Below are 22,124 nucleotides of genomic sequence, written 5' to 3'. Positions count from 1 at the left end.
AAAAAAAGTGAGATCAAGTATGAGGCTTCATCTACAATACATTTACAACACATACACATAGAGACCAATGACTGTTCAAGAAAAGAGATCAGTTGAAGTAGATGAGTCCATAGCAGATTCGAAAAGACAAAATACGGAGCCTTACGTTAAGGGTATTGCTGCCATAAAACCAGAATTTATAGTAGCCAAACCATCACAAACCACAAACATAGTAGAGTATGACGATGATGAAGCCGAGGGAGGAGACAGGACATCAGAAGATGCAAGGGATGGGCAACAACATAAGAAGGGAAAGAAGAAAAGAGGCCAAAACCATGGTCGTGATCTAAAGCAAAAGAAAGACACGATAAAGCTATGTCCGTCCATTGTAGACCCTGATGATACTAAATCGTGCTTTTTGGGTGAAGACAAGTGCAAATATTCTCATGATTTGCAGGGGTACCTTGCATCAAAGCCGGATGATGTTGGTGGAATATGTCCTGTTTTTGAAGCTTTGGGTTATTGTCCCGCGGGTATGAAGTGTAGATGGTTGAAGTCTCATTATGATAGGGAAACGAATAAATTGATCAAAGATTTGGAAAAGATTGATCTTGCAAGCAAGACAAACTACGAAGTAAATATCATCGATAAGGAAGCTAAATTTGCCTTGCAAAAGAAAAAGTATGAATTTAAAATAGTCAATCCCGTGATTAACTTTTTGGATTCTAAAATTCAAAATGAAACAAGAGAGGAGCGTAAGGAGAACGAAGCTACCTATGTTGAACAACCATTCAAGATCGCCGAAAAGAAGAAGATAAACTTGAATCGTGCTAAAATTGTATCACCATTAACTACAGTTGGTAATTTGCCTTACCGCCGTCTCATGAAAACATTAGGTGCTGATGTAACTTACTCGGAAATGGCCTTGTCTATCCCATTAGTACAAGGGCACAATCCTGAGTGGGCTTTGCCTAAAGCTCATGTGAGTGAATACCCGGGTTTCGGTGTTCAAATAGCCAGTTCAAAATTATGGTCTGCAGCAAAAGCGAGTGAAGCTATTTATGAAAATACCAACCATGTTAGTGAATTGAATTTGAACTGTGGTTGTCCAATTGACTTGTTGTACAGGCAAGGTCAAGGGTCTGCATTGTTGGATCAGCCACCTAGACTACTTAGGCTCGTCAAGGCAATGAATGCATCGTCAGGGGACATTCCAGTGACCATCAAAATCAGAACTGGTGTGAAGGAGAACAAAAACACTGCAAAGCAGCTAGTCGACAGAGTTTTGACTGAAACGCAGGTTGCTGCCATAACTCTTCATGGTAGATCGAGACAACAAAGGTACTCAAAGGAAGCCGACTGGGAATACATACTGGAAGTTGGTAAGGTTGTTAAAGACTGGAATGCAAAAAGAGAAGAGGATAAAGATTCATTTGATTTGGCACCCACCTGGTTTGTGGGTAACGGTGATGTCTACTCACATGAAGATTGGTACAATCATGTCAATACCGACGGTGTTGATTCAGTTATGGTTGCAAGAGGTGCATTGATCAAACCTTGGATTTTTGAGGAAGTTGAAGCACAACAGTACTTAGATAAATCATCTTCTGAAAGATTGGACATGATGGGTAAATTTGCGAAATTCGCCATAGAGCACTGGGGTTCCGATGAATATGGTGTCAATATAGCAAGAAGGTTTATGTGCGAGTTTTTAAGTTTCACGCATAGATATATCCCTGTGGGGATCATGGAAAGATTACCACCAAAATTGAATGAAAGGCCACCAACATGGGTTGGTAGAAATGAAATGGAAACCTTTTTGGCATCCACGGATTATAGAGATTGGATTAAACTTACAGAGATGTTTTTGGGTAAAGCTAGCGATGATTTTCAATTTGTACCTAAACACAAAAGTAACGCATATGAAACCAAGGACTAATTTAGGTTTAAAATATAAATACAACTAGTTTCAAGCAAGCAATACGAATACTCTATCTCCTCTCTTTCAATTCAGATTCACCTTCGTAATCCTTACTCAAAGTTCCGGCTTGGCTTTTCAAAGTCTCCAAAGTTCTTTCCTTTTCAGCCAATTCAGCCTTCAATTTGACCAATTCTTCACTATCCCCAGCTGTAGTAGAAACATCCTCAGCATTGTTTTCCTTCAAAGCATCAACTTTATCCTTTGTAGCAATCAACTCAACAACCAAATTATAAGTTCTAGTCAAAATCAAAGTCAAAAACAAAGTGAATCCGCAAAGGTACATATTTCTTTGAGCATAGAACCTTCTTGCTTGAATTTCTGATCTGTCATTCATTATTGACGTACCTGGATGGGCTTGGGTTGCTGAAGTTAATTCTGAGGTGACTGCATAAACACGATTTACAGAATCAACAAACAAGACAAACACAAATCCCAAGACACATTTCAATGCAATTTGAAATTGCTCGTTTCTAAACGGCGCTGACACTGTTGATAAAACTGTTCTTCTAACTTGCCTTGGGTATGGCAATGAAAGAATGGCAAAAAAAGCCATTTCAATGACAAGTAAGCCAAAAACTAAGTTGTAATATAAAGCCATTTTATATTGTTGAGTATGGAATTAAGTTATTTGATGTCAATTGAGAGGTATAATATCAAGTGATTGTAAAGGATGGAAAATTTTTGATTCAATTTATAGGGAAGGAACTTTTTGCTGTAGGGACGTTTGTTGAAATGTGCGGCTTTTGCCTTATTGGGAAACCAGTCTTGTTTGTTAAAGTTGCTTTGCAATTGAAATTTTCAATTTTGTGTCACGTTCCAACAATACTCCAACCCGGAACAATCGTTTAGAACGCTTCGCCACTCCGTCTACACATGCTATTATGATTTCGTGTCTATTCGTACAGACTCTATAAAATCATCCTATTGTCATTACATGCCCATTGAAACTTTTAACGTGAATGTTATCAAAAACGGCAAGGTAAACCACAAGATCAAATATTGCGTAATCAAACAGATTGCCAAACAGTCCATTTGTAGATGTTCGTCACTAGTTGGATCTGTGTAGAATGCAGTAAAATAAACCAATGAGGTTGCATTAGGTAATCCAAATTCCAATACACTAACAAAACGAACTAGCTTGTCGTCACCATACCAACCACCATTGTTGAATCCCGTGGTTACTCCAACTCCGAAAATAGGAAGAACAACTAACCGAGTAAACGTTATCAACAATGCTGTCTTCCAAAACCCAGGTGGCATTTTCTTCACTTGCAAACGAGCAAGAGTTGCACCAAGTAAAAGTAAACCCAATGGAACTGATGCATTTCCAACATAACTTACCAAGTCGATAATAAATGACAATGGTGGTTGCTCATCTGGTGCATTTGGAATGTGTTTGCTGAAACTACCCGTCACAAACAATGCCTTCAAAGGGGGTGACATGCAAATGGCGATAGATGCGAGCAACGCTATCGAAGTAGGTGCTCGCAAATTTTGCAACATTTTTTTGACAAACAGCTTGAATTTGGATTCTTCTTCCCCGACAATATCTGGTTCTGGTTCATCTTGTTGTTCTTGTCTAGAATGTGATTTTTGCAATTCCTGATTTTTCAATGTATCAAATTCAGAGTACTCATGAATCACATCCTCAACATTTTGTGATTGTTGTCTCCTCAAGTCATTTGACCTGGGCGGAACCAAATCTAGAGGACCACTGGTAGCAGAACTGTCTGAACCTCTTCTCCTTCTTGAAATTCTTCGATTCAATGATGCCGATCCCGATACTGACAGATCCTCTTGCCTTCTGGATTGTGCTCGTAAAAACTCGTTATGTTGATGTTCTTCATCCATTGTACTTCGTCTTCTACGTTTCTCTTCGCTCAGCTCGCTGTAAATAGAATCTGACGATGAATCTACTGCTTCTTCATCGGCTGCATCATCATGCGAGTGTGCAGCTGCTCTTATTGCATCTCTTGCGTCATTACTTGTTGTTCGCGTCGATTTCTCCTCCAGGTCATCCTCCGCATGACTCAGCTTATTAGTATCATTAGTTGCACCACTTGAACTTCTTTCCAAATCTTCATCTCCTTTTAGTTCATCTCTGAAATCCCATTGTATCAACCTGTACAATCCAAATGAAAATTGAAGCAAGGTCATACCCATAAGAAAGATACAAACATAAGCCACACCTTTATTTCCCTCCGCAGCGGTGAATATGGTTCCCCCCTTGGCAAAAGTTTGTAAATAGGCTATGGGTAAGTCACTAATGTTTGGGAATATTCCTACCGATATGAGTCCTCCAAGCCATCGTTTTGGAGACTTTGTAATCAAATGAATTCCGTACGCCAGAAACCCACCAAAAGTGAACAATAGACAGGATGTGAATATGATGATACCAATGTTTTTAATATCCGACGATTTCAAATAACTAACCATATTATTGAAGATCAAACACGGCATTATTGCTGTGACTATTGTATCAGATATATCACGACATGTAGTTACAGTTAAAATATTTCGTTTGGCAAGAATAAACCCGATTGCAATGATAAAGTATATTTTAAATATAGGTTTAACCGCTGAATATATGACTAAACCCAACAGTAGACTTTCTGAGTCAGACATGATGTGGTTTGTTCAATGAAATTTATGTTGAAGAAACTCCTTAAATTATATGAGAACACTTGAGTAGATCATATATACTGAAAGATAGCAGATGAGGTGACAAATTATGCTGTAAATGATGTGGATGAACGGTTAAGTGTTGCAGATATGTGTTTCCTTATCTATGGCTATTTCTTCTTAGTGAGAAATGGGATAGGTTTGCTTATTTGTTGAACTGAAGGCTGAACGAAGAGTTTTAATTTCAAAGTTAATAGTATAAAAACGCAATTTTTCTTAAGTACTATTGTATACAAAGTTAGTTATGAGTCTCCTAAACAAAAGAAAGTTTTTTCGCTTTAGCCTTTTCGGAAAAAGGAGTCAAATAGTTGTTTGCATTTGGGGAGGGGGGGAAGGAGGAAAAAATGAATGCAACTTCTGCTTTTACAATTGTACACATTTCTCATATATATACCTAGAGTTTGGAGAACTTGTAAAATAGCTAGGCAGCAGGGTAAATTGGCTTCAAGGTTCGGCAGAATTACATAATACAGATTTCTATTTTTTGGGGGAATACACCCACAAGTTATAAAATAAGTCATCTTGCATATGAAGTGAGAATACTCCGAAAATTTACCCATCGAATATATCTCTTGTATTGCACCTAAAAAGATCGCGATATATCTAATTATACGGAATACATAGACCAGTTTTACGGGATCAATTCATACACTTGCAAATCAAAACTGTAGGCATCATGACTTTTCTCGGTTATTGAAGACTTTACACGAAGCGCATAGTGAAGCACCAATGCTTTCTCTCTTCTATCACGCAGAAATGGGCAATGTTCTAGGAGTGTAACCGATCAGACCTTACCTAGAATGCTACATTTAATGCAAACGTAATTGAAGTTAATTAAAAACCTATTTAAAGTAAAAGCCACATCGAAACCGAAATAAAAAAATCCGTAAAATAGAAAGAAATTAAAATTTTCAAACAAGCATCAATTGATGGCCCATTAAGTCTCATCAAGAGACTCTAACCTTCACTGTCCTCATTGGAGATGGCGCAGTAATTTTAACCCGTGCTAACCCAGTGTTGCTAGAATGTTTTATCGTCACAACATCATCAATCTTGCAAATTTGAATAGTTTCAAGACAATGCAAAAGCTCCTCCCATTCTTCATCTTCCTCATGTGAGTCATAAATATGATTATTGGTTTGAACCGAATTAGCAGTCTTTTGAGGTTCTGGAACAATACTTCCTGGGTTAGAAAACACAGATTCGTTATCCGAGTTTGAGGAGAAGCAAATTTCACCTTCATCACCTTTGACTTCATCATCTTCAATCTCAAACGAACTAGTTGATTCCAAAAAAGACTGTGGTGAATCTGGAGCACCATTCTTTTTATGGATATAAGGCAGCGTATCCTTTACTTTGACTTCGGAGTTGGCAGCTGTGACCTTGGTGTTGGAGACCACGTTCATTAGCCTCTGAGATGGCAACTTCCATCTTTCGAATAGTCTAGCTGGTGATCTTTTTGGAATAGTTACTTCAGTACTTGGTGGTAATGATATTCGTGAGTTTTCCATTGATAGTGATTTCATAATTGATGTTGGTTTGTTGGGGGTGCAAGAACCGTCTGCAACTCCTGGAAAGGACGTTGTAAACAATAAATAGTCTTCAAATTCTACCTCTGTCATCAACTTTTGATTACCACTTTCACCAAAGAACAAGAAAGTGGTAAGAAGAAAAAGTTGAAAAAGAAAACTTTAGTCGATCAGCGGTTTGGTGATTCTTTAAAACTATAATTTTACTCGATCCGATTGCTATTTGGTCTTTTCTGTTGCAATTTGATGCACAGTGTGTGTGCCTGTATGATTAAGTTTTTGACGTATTGAGTAACGTGTCTGACTATAAGTTAGGTGAAGTAAAAAGACTCGTTCAAGGGGGTAAGTTTCTGCAAATGTGCTCTAAGTATTTACTCAAAATGGTATAAACTGTTTTGGAGATAAAATCGCTTATTTATGAATTGTGGGCTTTTTTAGACAAAAAGGATCTTCTGGTTAATATTCCTAAAACAGAAACTGATCTGCTTCACCAAAGAAAAATAATTACAGCAATATACGTACAGTCTTAAGATTTCGCCCAACCTTAACTACAATGGGAAGTTCTGAACAATGTATAGACCTAGTTTGTTGTGTAACCTGAATATGTCATGCGATATTTTATATTAAAAGCAGGTTGTAATCTTTCAGTATGTGTATTTTGAAGTTGGCTGGTTGAATAGGACACAAATAGAAACAAAATAAAAATAAAAGATAAATTATTCATTGGTCACACAAAGAGTGTACAAAATTTGTTTATTGAAGAATCATTCGAAATTACATAACGTTACAGAAAGGCGACTTAAAGTTGGATGTATAAAAGGATGTTCATGAGATGAAACAGCAGGTCATGCTATATTCAGTACATTCCCGACTAGTAGATTCCATAAGACTGAAAAGTGTCGCTTTTGTCACTTACGAATATCTTTGCGAAAGGGGTAAAAAGAAGGTACCTTTGTATCTTTTTCTGGTCACTTTCCTAAATAGGAAATGTGATTATCAACTATATGCGTAATGTGTAAAAGGACTTTTTAGTCAACTTTCATTATCATTTTGAGGGAAAATACGTCATACCTTATCGATATATGTAAGTAGACTACTTTCATAATGATAACCTGCTATGTATAATCTTTTTTGCATAACCATTTTTCGTTGATTGTAAGGAAAGCTTTCTGAAATTGAAGGGCGACACTGAAACATCCGAAAGACCGAGAAATTGCAACGTTCATTTACCGTATTTTTGTGAATTACGTACTCTTCTCTTCAAAACGAACAGAAAATTACTCACTATAAGCTCCCTTGTTGCATTAATTGGGTAATCAACCCGTAAAGGCACCACAGCAAAAACCTCTGTGACTAGTCGAACAGGAAGTGGCATTGCCCTCAAAATAACACACCTACACTTTTCGCCACAAGCCATTCTTCGCTATCTAAATAAACGTCAACTCCTTTGTTAATACAATTATATACTTTACACATTCTCAATTCCTCTAGTTCTTTGGTTTTTTAGCTGGTGGTCTATCATCACCTTCTCCCTCTTCGTCTCCGCTAGATTCTGCTGCATCACTGTCAAATTCCTCTGCTACATCCGAATCAGAACCGGATTGGAAATCATCATCCTCATCTTCGTCATCATCACCAGCGCTGCCCATATCTACATCATTATCATCAGCATCCATATCAGCTTCTTGTTCCAATGCCTTTGCCAATCTTTGTTTAGCAATCTTTTCCTCATTCTTGACCCTGATTCCTTTTCCAACGCAGAATTTCTCAATATTTTCTTGTTCCTCTCTGTCAATACTACCAAAGACGTGTTTGACTGTAGAGCCAATAATATTTATCTCTAAATCGAATGTCCTCGATGCGGAAACTCCACCTCCTGCTCTAGACAATCCCACGTTGCTTATCTCGCTGTATGGAATGTAAAGAGTTGGTTTTGTCACAAACAAAAAGCATCTTTCCAAAGGATACAAATAACCTTCCGAAGCTTTGACTGAACATGAAATACCAGGTTGTAAAAATCTGGACTGAAATGCGCCTGGTATTACTAGCTTCTTCTCCGTCAAACCACGAAGACAATGGGCCATAACAATATGTGTTGGGGCGTCGTAAGTCTTCTTCAATCTATTTTTGTACTTCTCTTCAAATTCTTCGTCACTCAAATTCAATTCCAACTCAGTCTCTTCATCTTTCACAAATTGCAAAACCAAAAATGGATACCTGGTTTGACCTTGTCTCAATGGTGGATCAATTTGCAAAATTATCAAGTGATGTACCTCATCTGGTTTTGGTAACGAAAAGATACGTTCAATTTGATCATATTGAATCTTGTAATCGTAGGTTTTACCCCTCAATCTCAAAGAGTTGGAGTACATGTCAATATCATAACGACCTCTTGGAGTAAGGAATAGTGCATCACCAAAGGACACAATAGCTTCACCAGCAATTTGTCCAATATCTGCCTTGTCTTTCAACTGCTCGTAAAAGGTTTGTGCTGCACTCTGTTCGGTATCAATATTTGTCGAAACCACCTCTTCCTCTTCACCGTCTTCATTCTTTACAGTAGTGGTTTCCTGTTCAATAGTGGTTCCTGGTACGTAGAATCTCATTTCAACCACTTCATCTCCCATTTTCTTATTACTCCTGTCTAGATTAAGCTCAATCGCAACTTCGTTTTTACCGGTCAAATTAGAATTTGAAATTGCATCGTAAGGGATCTCAAATGATGGTTTATTGTTGACATTGAAAACCAACTCATTTCTAGCCAAGTCTGTGGTACCCCAATTCCATCCCCTCAATGAGTGTTCCTTGTGCTCCAAGTTGACATGAAAATTTCGGGTCAATTCTTGTTTCAATTGTGCAAAGTCATCGGGATGGAATCCATCCAACAGCACCACTCCTTTGTTTTTAGTTTGTATTCTTAATTCGTATCCCTTTGAGCCTCGTGACCACGTAGTTATCAATATCTCTTCACGAGGTAACAAGAATGTTTGTTGCTCAGGAGTTGCTGATCCATTTGTTGCGCTAGCACTTGCTTTCCAACCCAATCCTGAGTCGGCAATACGCATACGGCCAGATCCTCTTGATTGGTTGAAGAATATTCTTTCAAAGTCAGTATTTACCATGGTGTATGTTGAGAAGTAGTTGTGTCAGGATATTGCCCGCAATGATGTCTCAATTTTTCATTTCTTTGAAACGCGTCTAAAAATGCACGACCTTTTTAGAAGTGCTGCAAAAGTGTACAGGATTAGATTGAATCAATATATTACACCATTGTAACCAACCGGTACCAAAATCTAATGCGACAGTAACATTTGCCAATCTTTTTAAAAAGCTTGACTGGCCAAAAGTTGGGACAAGATTGCAACCCCGAAGTTAATATCATAGCAGAATATTTCTTTCGTTTTGGTGCAAAAAATTTTTAACCTGCACAATTATTATCCTCTTGATATCATACGTCGGATGCAGTCAATTCCTTACAATGGAATTAACAGAACTTCCACTACAAACTGCAAGATTGTTTCGAGGAAGATGTATTGTAGAGGTTCATTTTCTCCATGCTCCGCTACCGCTACCGGGAATCTGTCTCACGAATTAGAGTTACATATAGACACAAAATTAACAAAAATGAATCATCATTAGAAATTGCGTAATAGAAAAAGAAACAAAAAAAATATACATAAAGCAGACTGAAAAATATTAACAACTCACGTTACTTCTTTTAACAATCGATCTATACATTTCCTCACAAAATGGTTAAAAAAGCAGGGGTTTTAGGAGCCACAGGTTCTGTAGGCCAGAGATTCATACTATTGTTATCAAAACATCCTGAATTTGAAATTCATGCATTGGGAGCTTCATCAAGGTCTGCAGGAAAGGCTTACAAGGATGCCGTTAGTTGGAAACAAACCGACATTTTACCTGAGTCAGCACAGAACATAGTTGTACAAACTTGTGAGCCAGAAGGCAACTTTAAAGAATGTGACATTGTATTCTCAGGATTAGACTCAGACGTTGCAGGTGAAGTGGAGAAGAAGTTTGTTGAAGCTGGATTGGCGGTTGTGTCAAATGCAAAAAACTACAGAAGGGAGACAGACGTTCCATTGGTTGTTCCAATTGTAAATCCTGAGCATTTAGATATTATAGAAAACAAAGTAAAAAAATCGAAAGCTGAGGGAAAGAAAACTGGTTATCTTATTTGTATTTCCAATTGTTCCACAGCAGGTTTGGTCGCTCCATTGAAACCATTAGTGGAAAAGTTTGGCCCAATTGACGCATTAACAGCCACTACTTTACAAGCTATTTCTGGTGCTGGATTTTCTCCAGGTGTTTCAGGGATGGATATTTTGGACAATATTGTCCCATATATTAGCGGAGAGGAGGACAAGTTGGAATGGGAAACAAAGAAAATCCTTGGTTTACTTAATAAGGATGGTACCGAAGTGGTAAACATTCCCGAGGAAAACATGAAAGTTAGTGCTCAATGTAACCGTGTGCCAGTTATTGATGGACACACTGAATGCATATCACTTAGATTTGCTAACAGGCCCCCACCATCAGTGGAAGACGTGAAAAAGGCATTGAAAGAGTATGAATGTGATGCTTCAAAGTTAGGTTGTCATTCAGCACCAAAACAAACTATACATGTTTTGGAACAAGTGGATAGACCACAGCCAAGATTGGACAGGGAAAGGGACAATGGATACGGTGTTTCCGTTGGTAGAATTAGAGAAGACTCCTTGTTAGACTTCAAGATGGTTGTTTTGTCACATAATACCGTCATTGGAGCTGCTGGTTCTGGTATCTTGATTGCAGAAATATTGAAAGCTAGAGGTTTAATCTAAATGTCGCTGACGTATGAGGCGTAAATACTTATCTAATAATAAATGCTTTTGTAATTTCTTAGTTCAAAATCTACTCTCAATAAGTTACAGCAATGGGCTGATATATTACAAGGCAAGTTTTGTGCTTTGGGGCGCATCTCGCATGGCGAAACTAGATATCTTGTTTCTTCAGCTGTATTCAATGACAGGCCATGATGTCGTTTCACAGTTATTGCAGCTTACAGAAGACAACTTAAATGAGTACATATTTGAATTGTATTCCGAAAACTCTCCCTTGAATAACTTGGGATTCATCAACAAAGGTTCAGATAAAGTCACAATTTCAATACCTGAGAGTAACATTGATCTCAATGTGAGACAATCAATTTCCCAATTGTCATCTAAACAAACAACAAGCACTACAGGATACATATGCTGGAACACTTCAATACATGTGGTTGATTGGCTACTATCACCGTTGTGCCCATTCAAGTTATTCAAATCACACGTGGTTTTGGAATTGGGATCTGGTGTAGGTGGTATCTGTGCATCCACCTTGCTGAAGCTTGTTGGACACTTCATTGCAACTGATCAGAAGCATATTTTGAAACTTTTGAAGGAAAATATAACGGACAATGTGTTGAATTACAAAAGTTCTACCCTACCGAGTACCTCTCAGAATCTGAACGTCACCATTGACGTGATAGAGTTTGATTGGGAGGAGCTCCATGTTGGATGTTTTAATCTCGACAGTTTGAAAGTGCAGCTAGTGGATGTGATACTTGCATGTGACACAATCTACAACGAGTACTTGATTGGGCCATTTATTAATACCCTCAAAAAGCTTTTACATGCAAACGCTTACGCTTTAGTAGCGATTCAGTTGAGAGATGCGGTGACGATTGAACGGTTTGTTACAGAATTGGTACAGTCAGAGGGACTAAGCGCATACGTAGTACCCCCAAACTTGTTAACGCGTGGACTTAAACTGGGATACCAAATTTACTACGTTACGAAAATATAATAGACTTTGTAGGAGTTATGTTTTGTAGCCCTGATTTGAAACATTGTAACTTCACTCAATTTCTCTCCTATCGTCTCTGTTTTAATCCTTTTGTCTAGTATGGCGCGTCTATGAATCAGCTTCTTGGTAGCCTCTCGTAACATCATCAAACCTTTCACCAAAAACGAGAAAAATAGCATTGTCTCAAAATAGCATTGGCATTCACCAATTTTTCACAAAAGCATTTCAAGACACATATGAACCATTCTTTATCCATAACTGCATTTTAATCTTGTATATAAAGCTCCAAAAAATATGTCCTTCACGTTTGGAAGTGGGACGCCATCACAATTTAACAAAAGCAATTTCAATACGAATAATCACAATGAATCTAAATCCAATGGAAATACTTTCAATGGAATAACAGCCTTCAAAGACTTTGGTAGCCAACCAAAACCTCCTATTGCATCAAACAATGAGAAACTTCGACCTAGGAAATCGAAAAAGTTCACAAACAACTCGGGTGTTAACAAATCCAATGATACTAACCTGCTTCCAAATAAAAATGGAGGGAATTCACCGCTGAACTCTCATAACTGGTCATCAGAACAACTTCAACATTATTCAAGTGAAGACGTTTCATCAACGGGTCCGTTATTTCCCAACCCTGAAGCATTTGGATTCCAACAATTGAACAAGAGTATAACCCCACGACCGACTCCCAGATATTTTCTAACACAACCAAAGTATCTTGACACCCCAACTTTTGTGCAAAATGAATGGGACAGGCAAAACCAAATCAAAATGGAACAGATGGAGACAGCAAATCAAGGTAAAGATTACCAAGGATTATACGAAGACTTGCAAAAACTTCGGGAAATTGAAAGGAAACAAATGGAAGATTTGGGACTCGTTGATGCCGAAAATACAGCAAAAAATTTACATGAGGCGATTGCATTTCAAGGATCATGTCAGGACATGTGTCCTGTGTTCGAGAGAGTACGAAGACAGTTAGAAAATAATGTCAACATATTGGAGAGGGACCCATCGACTAATAAAATAACAAAGGAGAAAGCCGTGAAAGCATTTTCGAGACCAGCAGCTGGCCAGCCTCCACCATTACCGTCAGAAGTAAGGCCGCCTCATGTTTTGAAATCTACCTTGGATTATTTGATAGATAATGTCGTGGGCAAATTACCTGAGTCACACTCATTTTTGTGGGATAGGACGAGATCAATTAGACAAGACTTTACATACCAAAACAGTTTTGGTCCCGAAGCAGTTGATTGTAACGAAAGAATTGTTCGAATTCATCTTTTGTCGCTTCATATCATGGCAGGCAGTGATGTGGAATTTTCTCAACAGCAGGAATTGGAACAATTCAACAAAGCCTTGCAGACTTTGATGGAAATTTATCAGGATGTACGCAATAATGGTGGTAGCTCACCTAATGAGGCCGAGTTTCGTGCCTATCACTTACTTAGTCATATTCGAGATCCAGAATTAGAAAGGCAGATTCAAAACTTACCTGATTACATTTACCAAGATGGTAAAGTGCAATTGGCATTGAATATGCGAAAGATTATATCACAAAACAATATCGTCGAGCGTGGTGTAACTAATCTAATTGGTGCGTTGGACTTTTATGTGGAATTTTTCAGGGATGTATATAGCGATGCTACTCCATTGTTAATGGCATGCTTACTTGAAACTCACTTTAGTGAAATTAGATTTTACGCCTTGAAGGCGATGTCTAGGAGTTTCCACACGCGTGGGAAACCATATCAAATGGATACCCTCAGGAACTTGCTAGGCTTTGACCTGAGTGAAAAATTGATGAAATTTTTGAAATATTATGAGATAGATGTTATCATTGAGAATGGAGAGACATTGGTTGATTTGTTTAATAAAGATAAGCTTGAAAATCAGTACAAGCTCAACTCATTCTACGAGAAACCAAAGTACCCACCAGTTTATTCATTACAATTGGATAGAAAACTAAAGGGAACTGACTTAAAGAGCATCATAAATAGTGGAGAGCCTAATGTGAGCTTTCACTTGAAGTCACACAAAGGTGTTATTGCTCCAGCAAGAAAATCTACCTCAAATCCGGTTGCAACTAGCTTCAAAGCTAACACTACACCATTTCCTACTATTACTCGTGTTTCCGACTCTTTCAAGCCAAAAGAGGTAAAGTTTTCGCCACCTCAATTGCAGAGCACGGCAGGACCTCCTTCAGAAGTGGTTGCTTTCTCGCAACCAAAGTTTCAGACGACTACATCAGGATTTGAGTCAACATCAAAACCGTCAACGTACCAGTTTGAATCCCCTAAGGATAAGACTGTCTCGATAGCCACGAAAAAAACAGAGGGTGAAAGTTCAAATGTCAATGGCAATATCCCAAAACCAAAGTTAAACTTTTCCTTCAGTAAGCCGTTTGCAACTCCGGAGCTGAGGTTTTTTACCCAGAGTGTTAATGACACCAAAGAGGAAACTACACAAGGTCCATCATTTGTAGTTGAAAATGTGAAGTCAGCGCCACATTCGCTGACTACTGAAACCCCTTCTCTTAGAAAAGAGAATTCAATGGTTGCAAAAACCCCTGAAAAGTTAACCAATCATTGTTTGTTTCAAAAAGCAATAGATGAGATTGTACGTGATTTCGTCATTAAAATTGTGGCTTCTGAATTGAAATCGATTTTGGGGAATGTACTTCGTAGGCACAATGCTGAAGTTCAACGCCTCAACATTCTCAAAACATTGGAAGACGAGTTGTTTTCGGCATTTGTTGCAGAAATCACCTATCATTGTACCTTAGATGCTGCTGCAACATATATGCGAAACGTTCTTGTTCAGAAACATGCCATTCGTTTATTGGCCAAGAGAGTTGAGAGAAGTGTAATTTCTTACAGATACAAACAAGCGAAAAGACGCGAGCTCCAATCCGTCACTTTTGAAAATTCATTAAAAAGAAGGTCCAGTAGTGATGTGTCTAGCCTCATCTCACTGGGCAGGAAGCATAAATACGATCCAGCGAAGATTGATTTTGTGAAAAAACAAGAAGAAATGAAACAATTATGGGAGCCTCTAGACTTGAAGAGATTTGGTGACATGTGTGCATCGAAGATTACTCTCAACATAACTGAAAATAACGTGATACTCAAGTGGTTACTAGTTGTTGAAAATTGGGAGAATGAATATTCGAGATGGTTAATTACAAAGTTTGGGTTGAAACCCAACATGGATAGGATGGTTTATGAGAACCGTGTTGAAAGTGATAAAGTTGATTTAAATATAACCAGTTTTCCCAAGAAAGAATTTGTCACCAAGAATTTCTTTCACGATTGCAGTTTTATTTTATTTGAATGTGGTTTATGCACTAAATCTAGTGAAGAAATTGAAGATAAGTTGACCAAAGATGCCAAGGTTTTGAAAAAGATAATTTCAATGTGTGAGAAATGTGGCTATTACAAACCCAGTATTCTTATTCTATTCTGGGACGCCACACAATCGGGAATTTCAAGTGATAAAGTTGTGAAGTTACTCAACCTACAACAATACACATCTACAAGAAATTTGAAGAACTTGATATTTTGTGACATGGCCAATGAACGTGGAAGTATTAGCCATGTACTCACTCTGTCGGTGGAAAAGATTGGAAGGGATTTTGATGGTGAGCTCAGTGCAAGGGGTGTAAAACATACCATCAAAATGAGGGAGAGCCGCAGAATGAAACAAAGCAGTGAGTTATCGAAGACACCGCAATCAAATTCCCATGCACATAACAGTATCATCGAAAAGGACATTAGTATGATGGAGAATGCAAAGAAACTTAAACAATACGACTACCTCAATCGCTCCATCAACCTCCATTCCTCAGCAAGATTTGCAAATGCTCCTACTAATACTGGTGATGTCGCCAATAGATCATTGGCAAAAATAATCGCCCAACATGGAAACAAGTACAATACAAGTCTGGTCAGTAGTAATTCAACGTTTTTGAACACCTCAATAATGTCCAACAATTCTATACTCAACGGTTTTGGCAGGGGTGTAGTACAAGAGAGCACTCCAAATACGTCTTTTAAAAGGAAAGCAACAGACGAAACTGAACACATCCTAGATGCTGATGATGACAAGCTTAGTAAGTTGAGAAGGTTAACTACCAGTATCAAGAATAAATATCACAAAACCAGCGAAAAGGATGTATAGAAGATTGGTTATACTTTTAATAGAGAAATAGACACTTAGCATTACACTCGTTCGTTCTGTGACAAAACTACTGAAAGTATTACGCAAGGGACAAGGAAACTGAAATATTAATAGATAAAGATGGAAATTCTATTTTCCGCGTATTAAAGCCGATATACGTAGCTAACGTCGCACATGGTTAACAATTTTGGTTCTCTTCTGTCTGCTTATTTATTGCCGTTAACTTTTTTTTTTTTTTTTCATTTGTGAAATATTTAATTTCTTTGTTCGAATTAAAACCAACAAAACAAAATCATCTAATCAAATAGCAGAAGAATATATTCACTTCAATATAATCACCATCACCTAAACAATCCATTGTGGTAAACCATCCAATATTTTTATATAACCATTTAACTTAAACCATCAAAAAGTTTACTGATTTGAACTCTGTTGAATATACATTTTTTGAGCAACAATAACTATGGATCTTTTGAAAGACGCTGCTAAAAACTTGAATCTCTATGAGGTCAAAGCGTACGTGCGTAAAGCACAGAATGGTATGTTTTCATAAAACTCGATACTATCCTGTATGAGACAATTACTAACGTGACTTTAGTTGCAATGAATTACACCGAAATAGAATCAAAAGTTAGGGAGGCTACAAATAATGAGCCATGGGGTGCACCTACAACTTTGATGGCACAAATTGCTTCAGCAACCTACAATTATAGAGAGAGAGAAGAAATTTTGGCATTTATTTTCCGTAGATTTACCGAAAAAGCTGCTAATGAATGGAGACAAATTTACAAGTCATTACAATTGTTGGACTACTTGATCAAAAACGGAAGTGAAAGAATTATCGATGATGTTAGATCAAATCTCTCATTGATTCAAATGTTGAAATCTTTCCATTACATTGATTCCAAAGGCAGGGATCAAGGTATCAATGTTAGAAATAGATCAAAGAATTTGATTAACTTGTTGAATGATGATGCGCTAATCAGGAGTGAACGGAAAAAAGCCAGGGCAAATCAGAAAAAGTTTGGAGGAGTTTCATCTGCCGCATTTGGTGGTGCTTCATCAATTGGAACTGGCTATGGTGGATCGTCTTCCACTTTCGCTGACGTAGACGATGATGAATTCACTAATAGAGTGTATGGGGATGGTGGGGTCTATGGTGAGAGGTACGACGACCCTGCTTCGGCTTACCAAAATGGGGCAACAGGAACTGGCGGAGATCAATTCGAGGAATATGATGTTCAACCAACCACAAAGACAGCGGTATCAAAAGCAACCACCAAAGCCTCGAGGGTAAATGCAAATGCAGCAGCAAAGTCTAAACCACAGCCTAAGGAACCTGAGAATGATCTTTTAGGTGATTTGTTGGGACTTGACGATGCTCCAAGGCAAGCAGCATCTAGTAGTGCCGGTGCTGATGACGATGATGATGATTTTGACGATTTCCAAGCAGCTCCTTCACAACCTCAGAAGCGAAACAATTTGACAACCAACTTATCCGGTTTATATTACCCACAACAACAACAAACACAATCTATTCCACAATTTCAGCAATTTCCATCACAACAAAATGTATTTTCTGGAAGCACGGGAGTCTCGTCATCAAATACTGGCGCTTCATCTACAGGACCTGCAAAGACATCCAACAACGATGCTTTTTCATCCTTGTTCCTGTCTGCAAAGACCAAAACAGGTGGACATAAGTCAAGTGGTTCCCAATCAAAGCTGACTGCAACGTCTTTTTCTACAACTACTTCCGCGCCAACCGCTTCACAAAATGATGATCTTTTTGGTGACTTTAGTTCAAACAACCAGTCCAAACCCGCAACCAATTCAAACACTAACAACAACAATGGAGGGGATGTAGATTTGTTGAGTTTTTAGAAAAAAGAAAATAGAGAATTATAAGTGTATGTTCAATTCTGTTGTCGTTGAGTTGTGTAATAAATTTTAGTAGAGTTCGGATTTATAATGGATACTCATTTTAGATCGATCTTCTGTCGGCTTCCAAAGGGAAGGAAAAAAAATTGCGAGTCGTTGCTCCACACAGCAAAATACCATTTATCACCATTATTTGCAATTATGTTCAAATCCACATTAACTAGAACTGCCAACTCTACTACTTCAAGATTGTTCTCAACTACTCCAAGAGTCCTTGGAACAAAAGTGTTTTTCAAAACATCAATTGATGGAGAATCACAACCACCAATCAAGTTTGAATTATACGATGATGTTGTTCCAAAAACAGCTGAAAACTTTAAAGTTTTAGCAACAGGCGAAAAAGGCATTGGGTACAAAGGATCCATTTTCCACAGAATCATTCCACAATTCATGTTGCAAGGTGGTGATTTTGAAACTGGAAAGGGATACGGTGGATATTCTCCTATTTGGGGCAAAAAGTTTGAAGATGAAAATTTCGAAAAGAAGCACAACAAACCTGGTTTGTTGTCCATGGCCAATGCTGGTCCAAATACCAACGGATCTCAATTTTTTATTACTACAGTACAAACCCCATGGTTAGATGGCCACCATGTCGTTTTTGGTGAAGTTGTTGATGGATACGATGTTGTTAAAAAAATTGAAAGTTACGGAACTCAATCAGGAACTCCCACTGCAAAAATTGTAATTGAAGAATCCGGAGTAGAAGAGGAATAATTGAAATAGTTTGTTAATAAATACATTTTTCGACTTTAGTAATGTAATACTCCGTGATACTATACATTTAATATTTGAAGATAGGATCTTCTTCCACCTTGATCAAATCCTTTGGCAATTTCTTTTTCAATTGTGCTAATTTATCATAATCACCAGCCAAGATTCTAGCAATGACTAAATCATCTCTTTCTCTTATTTCCTTTTCAGATTTATTTTCATTGCTCAAAAACTCCTTCGCCTTTGCTGTATCACCATGGAAGTATTCTTCCATAGCTCTTAACCTCAACTCCTTCTCAGCCCAATCTGGACCCTCAACTTCTCTTGCCTTCATCTGTGATGTGTATTTGACATAAAGCACATAGGCAAATACTGGTAACACGATGTAAAAGTATGGAATTTCCCATCCCTCAGCCTTTGGTGTCTCTCTTATAACTTTCCATTTCAAACTTCCTGTTTGTTCATCCTTGTATGGAATCTTGTCAATAATTTTCCCAGCATCCTTGGTGACGAATTGAAAGTGGTTCAAGTCTTGTGAGTTATCTTCGGCCAATTTTAATTGATCTCTGGAAACACCTGGTAATATATAGTTCCATTCAGAATGGTTTCTCTTGTAGTATAAATTTTGCAATTCTCCTATAGTCTTGAACTCTTCATCTGAAGGTACTCTTGGTGTACCATCTGGGTTAGTGTAAATCCTCGTTACAGAGGGTAAAGAGTCTAGTTTTTGACGGATATCTTGTTCTAATTGGAAATTGAATTTTCCTGGCTTGTATTTCAAAAGTGTCGAAAGTGGAAATTTAAAAGTGAACTTCATAGTAGGGGTTAGTTATAAGATTAGTCCCAGGAAAGTGAATACAACGGTTGTACCAATAAGCAAACGACAAGTATTGCTAGGAACTGTTATGGATGTTGTGGATCTCAATGAGGTTGATTGTTTTCAGCAAAATTTTATTGGTTCGTTTCCACGCTCAAAGAAAAAAATAAAATCTACTACTTGAGCTAGTGGATGGTTTGCAACAAAACATGTTTGTGATGTAGTGCGGACGAATATATATCATGCTCTGTATATTAAATCTCAACATTTTACGAGTACTTCAGAATGCTCCAGGACCAGTATCTGACAGAGGAAATATGTATTAAAGTCACTGTAAAGTGTGGGTCACGTGCATGAATCAGGAATACACACGCTACCGTGAAGTTCAATTACGAGGTTATGAGAAATACAGATATCGACCATACGTAAAAGAATTGAAAGAGACAGTATTGATTTGTAATAAAAAACTAAGAGCATTAAATCTACATGATCACCAAGTGGAGTCATTAGATCGATCAAATAGTGTCGTAAATTTTTGGCGGTTCACTACCAGGTTTTTCAAGTTTTCCTTATTCATGGGGTTGAGTCTACCAGGTATTTTCTTATTCAGTCCTGTATTTATTATTTCCAGACGAATTTTAAGAGAAAGGCTAAAGAGGCATTGCTTCACAACAAGTTATCCAGTGCTATTGGATGGAGGTGGTGCAAGTTTTGATGAGAACTTGCAACTAAAGCAAATATTTCAGTCAGTATTCTTTGTCGCTGCGATACATGCTCCATTTACGCATAAATATTTGTTACATTTTATAGAGCCAGGTAGGAGACGGTCCGAACTGATCCCATCTTCTGCATCAAAATGAAACACAATATAGTATACGTTGAAAAACACGGTGTTTGCCATTAATTTTCTGATAGAAGCATGGCCCCAGTATTAACGGTAGTACTCTATTCTGTGCTACTGGATGTTCTGACCAAATGAAGTGAGGCTAAGTGACGGTTCAAACTCTCGATCGATTTGTATTTCGGAAACTATTGAAATATCGCGCCGACAAAATCGGACCGAACAAACTGGTTTGATTAGTCATAATCTAATGAAAGATACGAACGATTATATGATTTACTCACCCTTGCTGCAACACTATTGTGGGGTTACTTACCTTGCACAGAAATGAGCTCAATTTATTCACTATCGACTATTGCTGCTCCTCAACAAGTCATCCATCTGTCGTCTCGCAAGTCCCATGCATCTAATGGCCATCCTATTGATGCCATTGAATTACAGAATATTGAACAAACAAACGTTCCCAACAAAGTCTTGGTGTCACAATTTGACGCTTACACTGAACAATTTCATCAAATAGATACGTCGATACGTCGACGTCGGCCTAGCAATTCTACCCAAAGCACTGATGAATCGATTGCATTAATGTATGGTAATGAGTCAAACCCAAATGAGTTTCCCGAGGGCGGGAAAGAGGCATATTTAGTGCTTGCTGGGTCATTTTTTGGATTGGTTGCTGATTTTGGAATTCCAAACACCTTAGGAGCTATTGAATCTTATGTTTCCTCAAACCAATTGAGTAATGTATCTAAAGCCGACGTGGGGTGGATCTTTTCATTGCACTTGGGAGTAATGTATCTCGGCGGTGTTCTTTTTGGGGAATTGTTTGACACATATGGAGCAAAAAGGCCACTAATTGCTGGAACTATTCTCATGTGCGCTGGGTTGTTTTGTACTGCAGAGTGCAAAACATTGTACCAATTTGTATTGAGCTTTTCTGTTTTAACAGCAATTGGTACCAGTATTGCCATGTCACCGTTGATTGGAGCTTTGAGTCATTGGTTTCTCAAGAAAAGAGCAATGGCATGCTCAATCGCTACAATAGGGGGGTTACTCGGTGCATCTTGTTTCGCTATCATGTTGCAGCAGTTATATGGTAAAATAGGATACAAGAATGCGATCAGGGTATTGAGCTGTATATGCTTCTTATGCATGAGTTGTGCTATTATATTAGTTCGGGAAAGGAAAGTCAGAAATGTGGGAGACAGTGGAAGGGAGAGTGTTTCTGGTGACAGCTTTGAAGATACCGAGATCACAGAGGAGCAAAGAAATGTCAGCTTTCGAGCAGGATTCTTTGATTTATCTCACTTGACCCAAATAAGGGACTTTTTGAGAGGAGCATTGGACTTTTCTATATTGAAGGATTTGAAGTTTGCGTCATTGGCATTGGGTGTATCTCTAGCTGATATTGTTTCAGTTACTACAATGACTTACTTGGGATCGTATGCATTGGAGTACAATGTTAGTGAGACACTGTCATACTTGCTATTGACAATCATTAATGTGTGCGGTATCCCTCTGCGATTATTATCTGGTATAATTGCGGACAAATATGGAAGATTCAACATGATGATGTGCTCCTCAGTTTTTTCTACAATATTTGTTTTT

The 22,124-nt window shown here is 38.0% G+C and overlaps 13 protein-coding genes across 13 annotated transcripts; 8 read left to right on the top strand and 5 right to left on the bottom strand. All coding sequences in view use genetic code 12, as the record gives it.

Annotated features, from left to right (window-relative positions):
- Positions 1-67: 67 nt before the first annotated feature.
- Positions 68-1,918, top strand: CORT_0A10260 (transcription factor; the record flags this gene model as incomplete). The annotated part of the gene is made up of 1 exon (XM_003866802.1): positions 68-1,918. The coding sequence occupies one exon, from the start codon at positions 68-70 to the stop codon at positions 1,916-1,918; it is 1,851 nt and encodes a 616-aa protein (XP_003866850.1).
- Positions 1,919-1,970: 52 nt separating this feature from the next.
- CORT_0A10250 (hypothetical protein) lies at positions 1,971-2,558 on the bottom strand (the record flags this gene model as incomplete). The annotated part of the gene is made up of 1 exon (XM_003866801.1): positions 1,971-2,558. One exon carries the CDS (start codon positions 2,556-2,558, stop codon positions 1,971-1,973), a length of 588 nt encoding a protein of 195 aa, XP_003866849.1.
- Positions 2,559-2,890: 332 nt separating this feature from the next.
- On the bottom strand, positions 2,891-4,585 carry CORT_0A10240 (Ecm3 protein; the record flags this gene model as incomplete). Its single annotated transcript, XM_003866800.1, has 1 exon — positions 2,891-4,585. One exon carries the CDS (start codon positions 4,583-4,585, stop codon positions 2,891-2,893), a length of 1,695 nt encoding a protein of 564 aa, XP_003866848.1.
- Positions 4,586-5,589: 1,004 nt separating this feature from the next.
- CORT_0A10230 (late-stage biofilm-induced gene in C. albicans) lies at positions 5,590-6,264 on the bottom strand (the record flags this gene model as incomplete). The annotated part of the gene is made up of 1 exon (XM_003866799.1): positions 5,590-6,264. The coding sequence occupies one exon, from the start codon at positions 6,262-6,264 to the stop codon at positions 5,590-5,592; it is 675 nt and encodes a 224-aa protein (XP_003866847.1).
- Positions 6,265-7,658: 1,394 nt separating this feature from the next.
- CORT_0A10220 (Pob3 protein) lies at positions 7,659-9,293 on the bottom strand (the record flags this gene model as incomplete). Its single annotated transcript, XM_003866798.1, has 1 exon — positions 7,659-9,293. One exon carries the CDS (start codon positions 9,291-9,293, stop codon positions 7,659-7,661), a length of 1,635 nt encoding a protein of 544 aa, XP_003866846.1.
- Positions 9,294-9,920: 627 nt separating this feature from the next.
- Positions 9,921-11,012, top strand: CORT_0A10210 (Hom2 aspartate-semialdehyde dehydrogenase; the record flags this gene model as incomplete). The annotated part of the gene is made up of 1 exon (XM_003866797.1): positions 9,921-11,012. One exon carries the CDS (start codon positions 9,921-9,923, stop codon positions 11,010-11,012), a length of 1,092 nt encoding a protein of 363 aa, XP_003866845.1.
- A 13-nt stretch (positions 11,013-11,025) lies between these two features.
- CORT_0A10200 (hypothetical protein) lies at positions 11,026-12,015 on the top strand (the record flags this gene model as incomplete). Its single annotated transcript, XM_003866796.1, has 1 exon — positions 11,026-12,015. The coding sequence occupies one exon, from the start codon at positions 11,026-11,028 to the stop codon at positions 12,013-12,015; it is 990 nt and encodes a 329-aa protein (XP_003866844.1).
- Positions 12,016-12,309: 294 nt separating this feature from the next.
- CORT_0A10190 (Sac3 protein) lies at positions 12,310-16,206 on the top strand (the record flags this gene model as incomplete). Its single annotated transcript, XM_003866795.1, has 1 exon — positions 12,310-16,206. One exon carries the CDS (start codon positions 12,310-12,312, stop codon positions 16,204-16,206), a length of 3,897 nt encoding a protein of 1,298 aa, XP_003866843.1.
- Positions 16,207-16,669: 463 nt separating this feature from the next.
- CORT_0A10180 (Ent3 epsin) lies at positions 16,670-18,090 on the top strand (the record flags this gene model as incomplete). Its single annotated transcript, XM_003866794.1, has 2 exons — positions 16,670-16,745; positions 16,805-18,090. 2 exons carry the CDS (start codon positions 16,670-16,672, stop codon positions 18,088-18,090), a joined length of 1,362 nt encoding a protein of 453 aa, XP_003866842.1.
- Positions 18,091-18,177: 87 nt separating this feature from the next.
- Positions 18,178-18,861, top strand: CORT_0A10170 (Cpr3 peptidyl-prolyl cis-trans isomerase; the record flags this gene model as incomplete). The annotated part of the gene is made up of 1 exon (XM_003866793.1): positions 18,178-18,861. One exon carries the CDS (start codon positions 18,178-18,180, stop codon positions 18,859-18,861), a length of 684 nt encoding a protein of 227 aa, XP_003866841.1.
- A 67-nt stretch (positions 18,862-18,928) lies between these two features.
- Positions 18,929-19,675, bottom strand: CORT_0A10160 (hypothetical protein; the record flags this gene model as incomplete). The annotated part of the gene is made up of 1 exon (XM_003866792.1): positions 18,929-19,675. The coding sequence occupies one exon, from the start codon at positions 19,673-19,675 to the stop codon at positions 18,929-18,931; it is 747 nt and encodes a 248-aa protein (XP_003866840.1).
- Positions 19,676-20,028: 353 nt separating this feature from the next.
- Positions 20,029-20,535, top strand: CORT_0A10150 (hypothetical protein; the record flags this gene model as incomplete). Its single annotated transcript, XM_003866791.1, has 1 exon — positions 20,029-20,535. The coding sequence occupies one exon, from the start codon at positions 20,029-20,031 to the stop codon at positions 20,533-20,535; it is 507 nt and encodes a 168-aa protein (XP_003866839.1).
- Positions 20,536-20,843: 308 nt separating this feature from the next.
- CORT_0A10140 (hypothetical protein) lies at positions 20,844-22,124 on the top strand (the record flags this gene model as incomplete). Its single annotated transcript, XM_003866790.2, has 1 exon — positions 20,844-22,124. A coding segment is annotated over one exon (1,281 nt), but the record flags the coding sequence as incomplete, so codon positions are not given.

The sequence above is a fragment of the Candida orthopsilosis genome (genome assembly GCF_000315875.1).
Source record: "Candida orthopsilosis Co 90-125, chromosome 1 draft sequence".
NCBI classification, from domain to species: domain Eukaryota; kingdom Fungi; phylum Ascomycota; class Pichiomycetes; order Serinales; family Debaryomycetaceae; genus Lodderomyces; species Lodderomyces orthopsilosis.
Note: the sequence above shows the minus strand (reverse complement) of the source record. Positions and strands in the feature narration are given on the sequence as shown.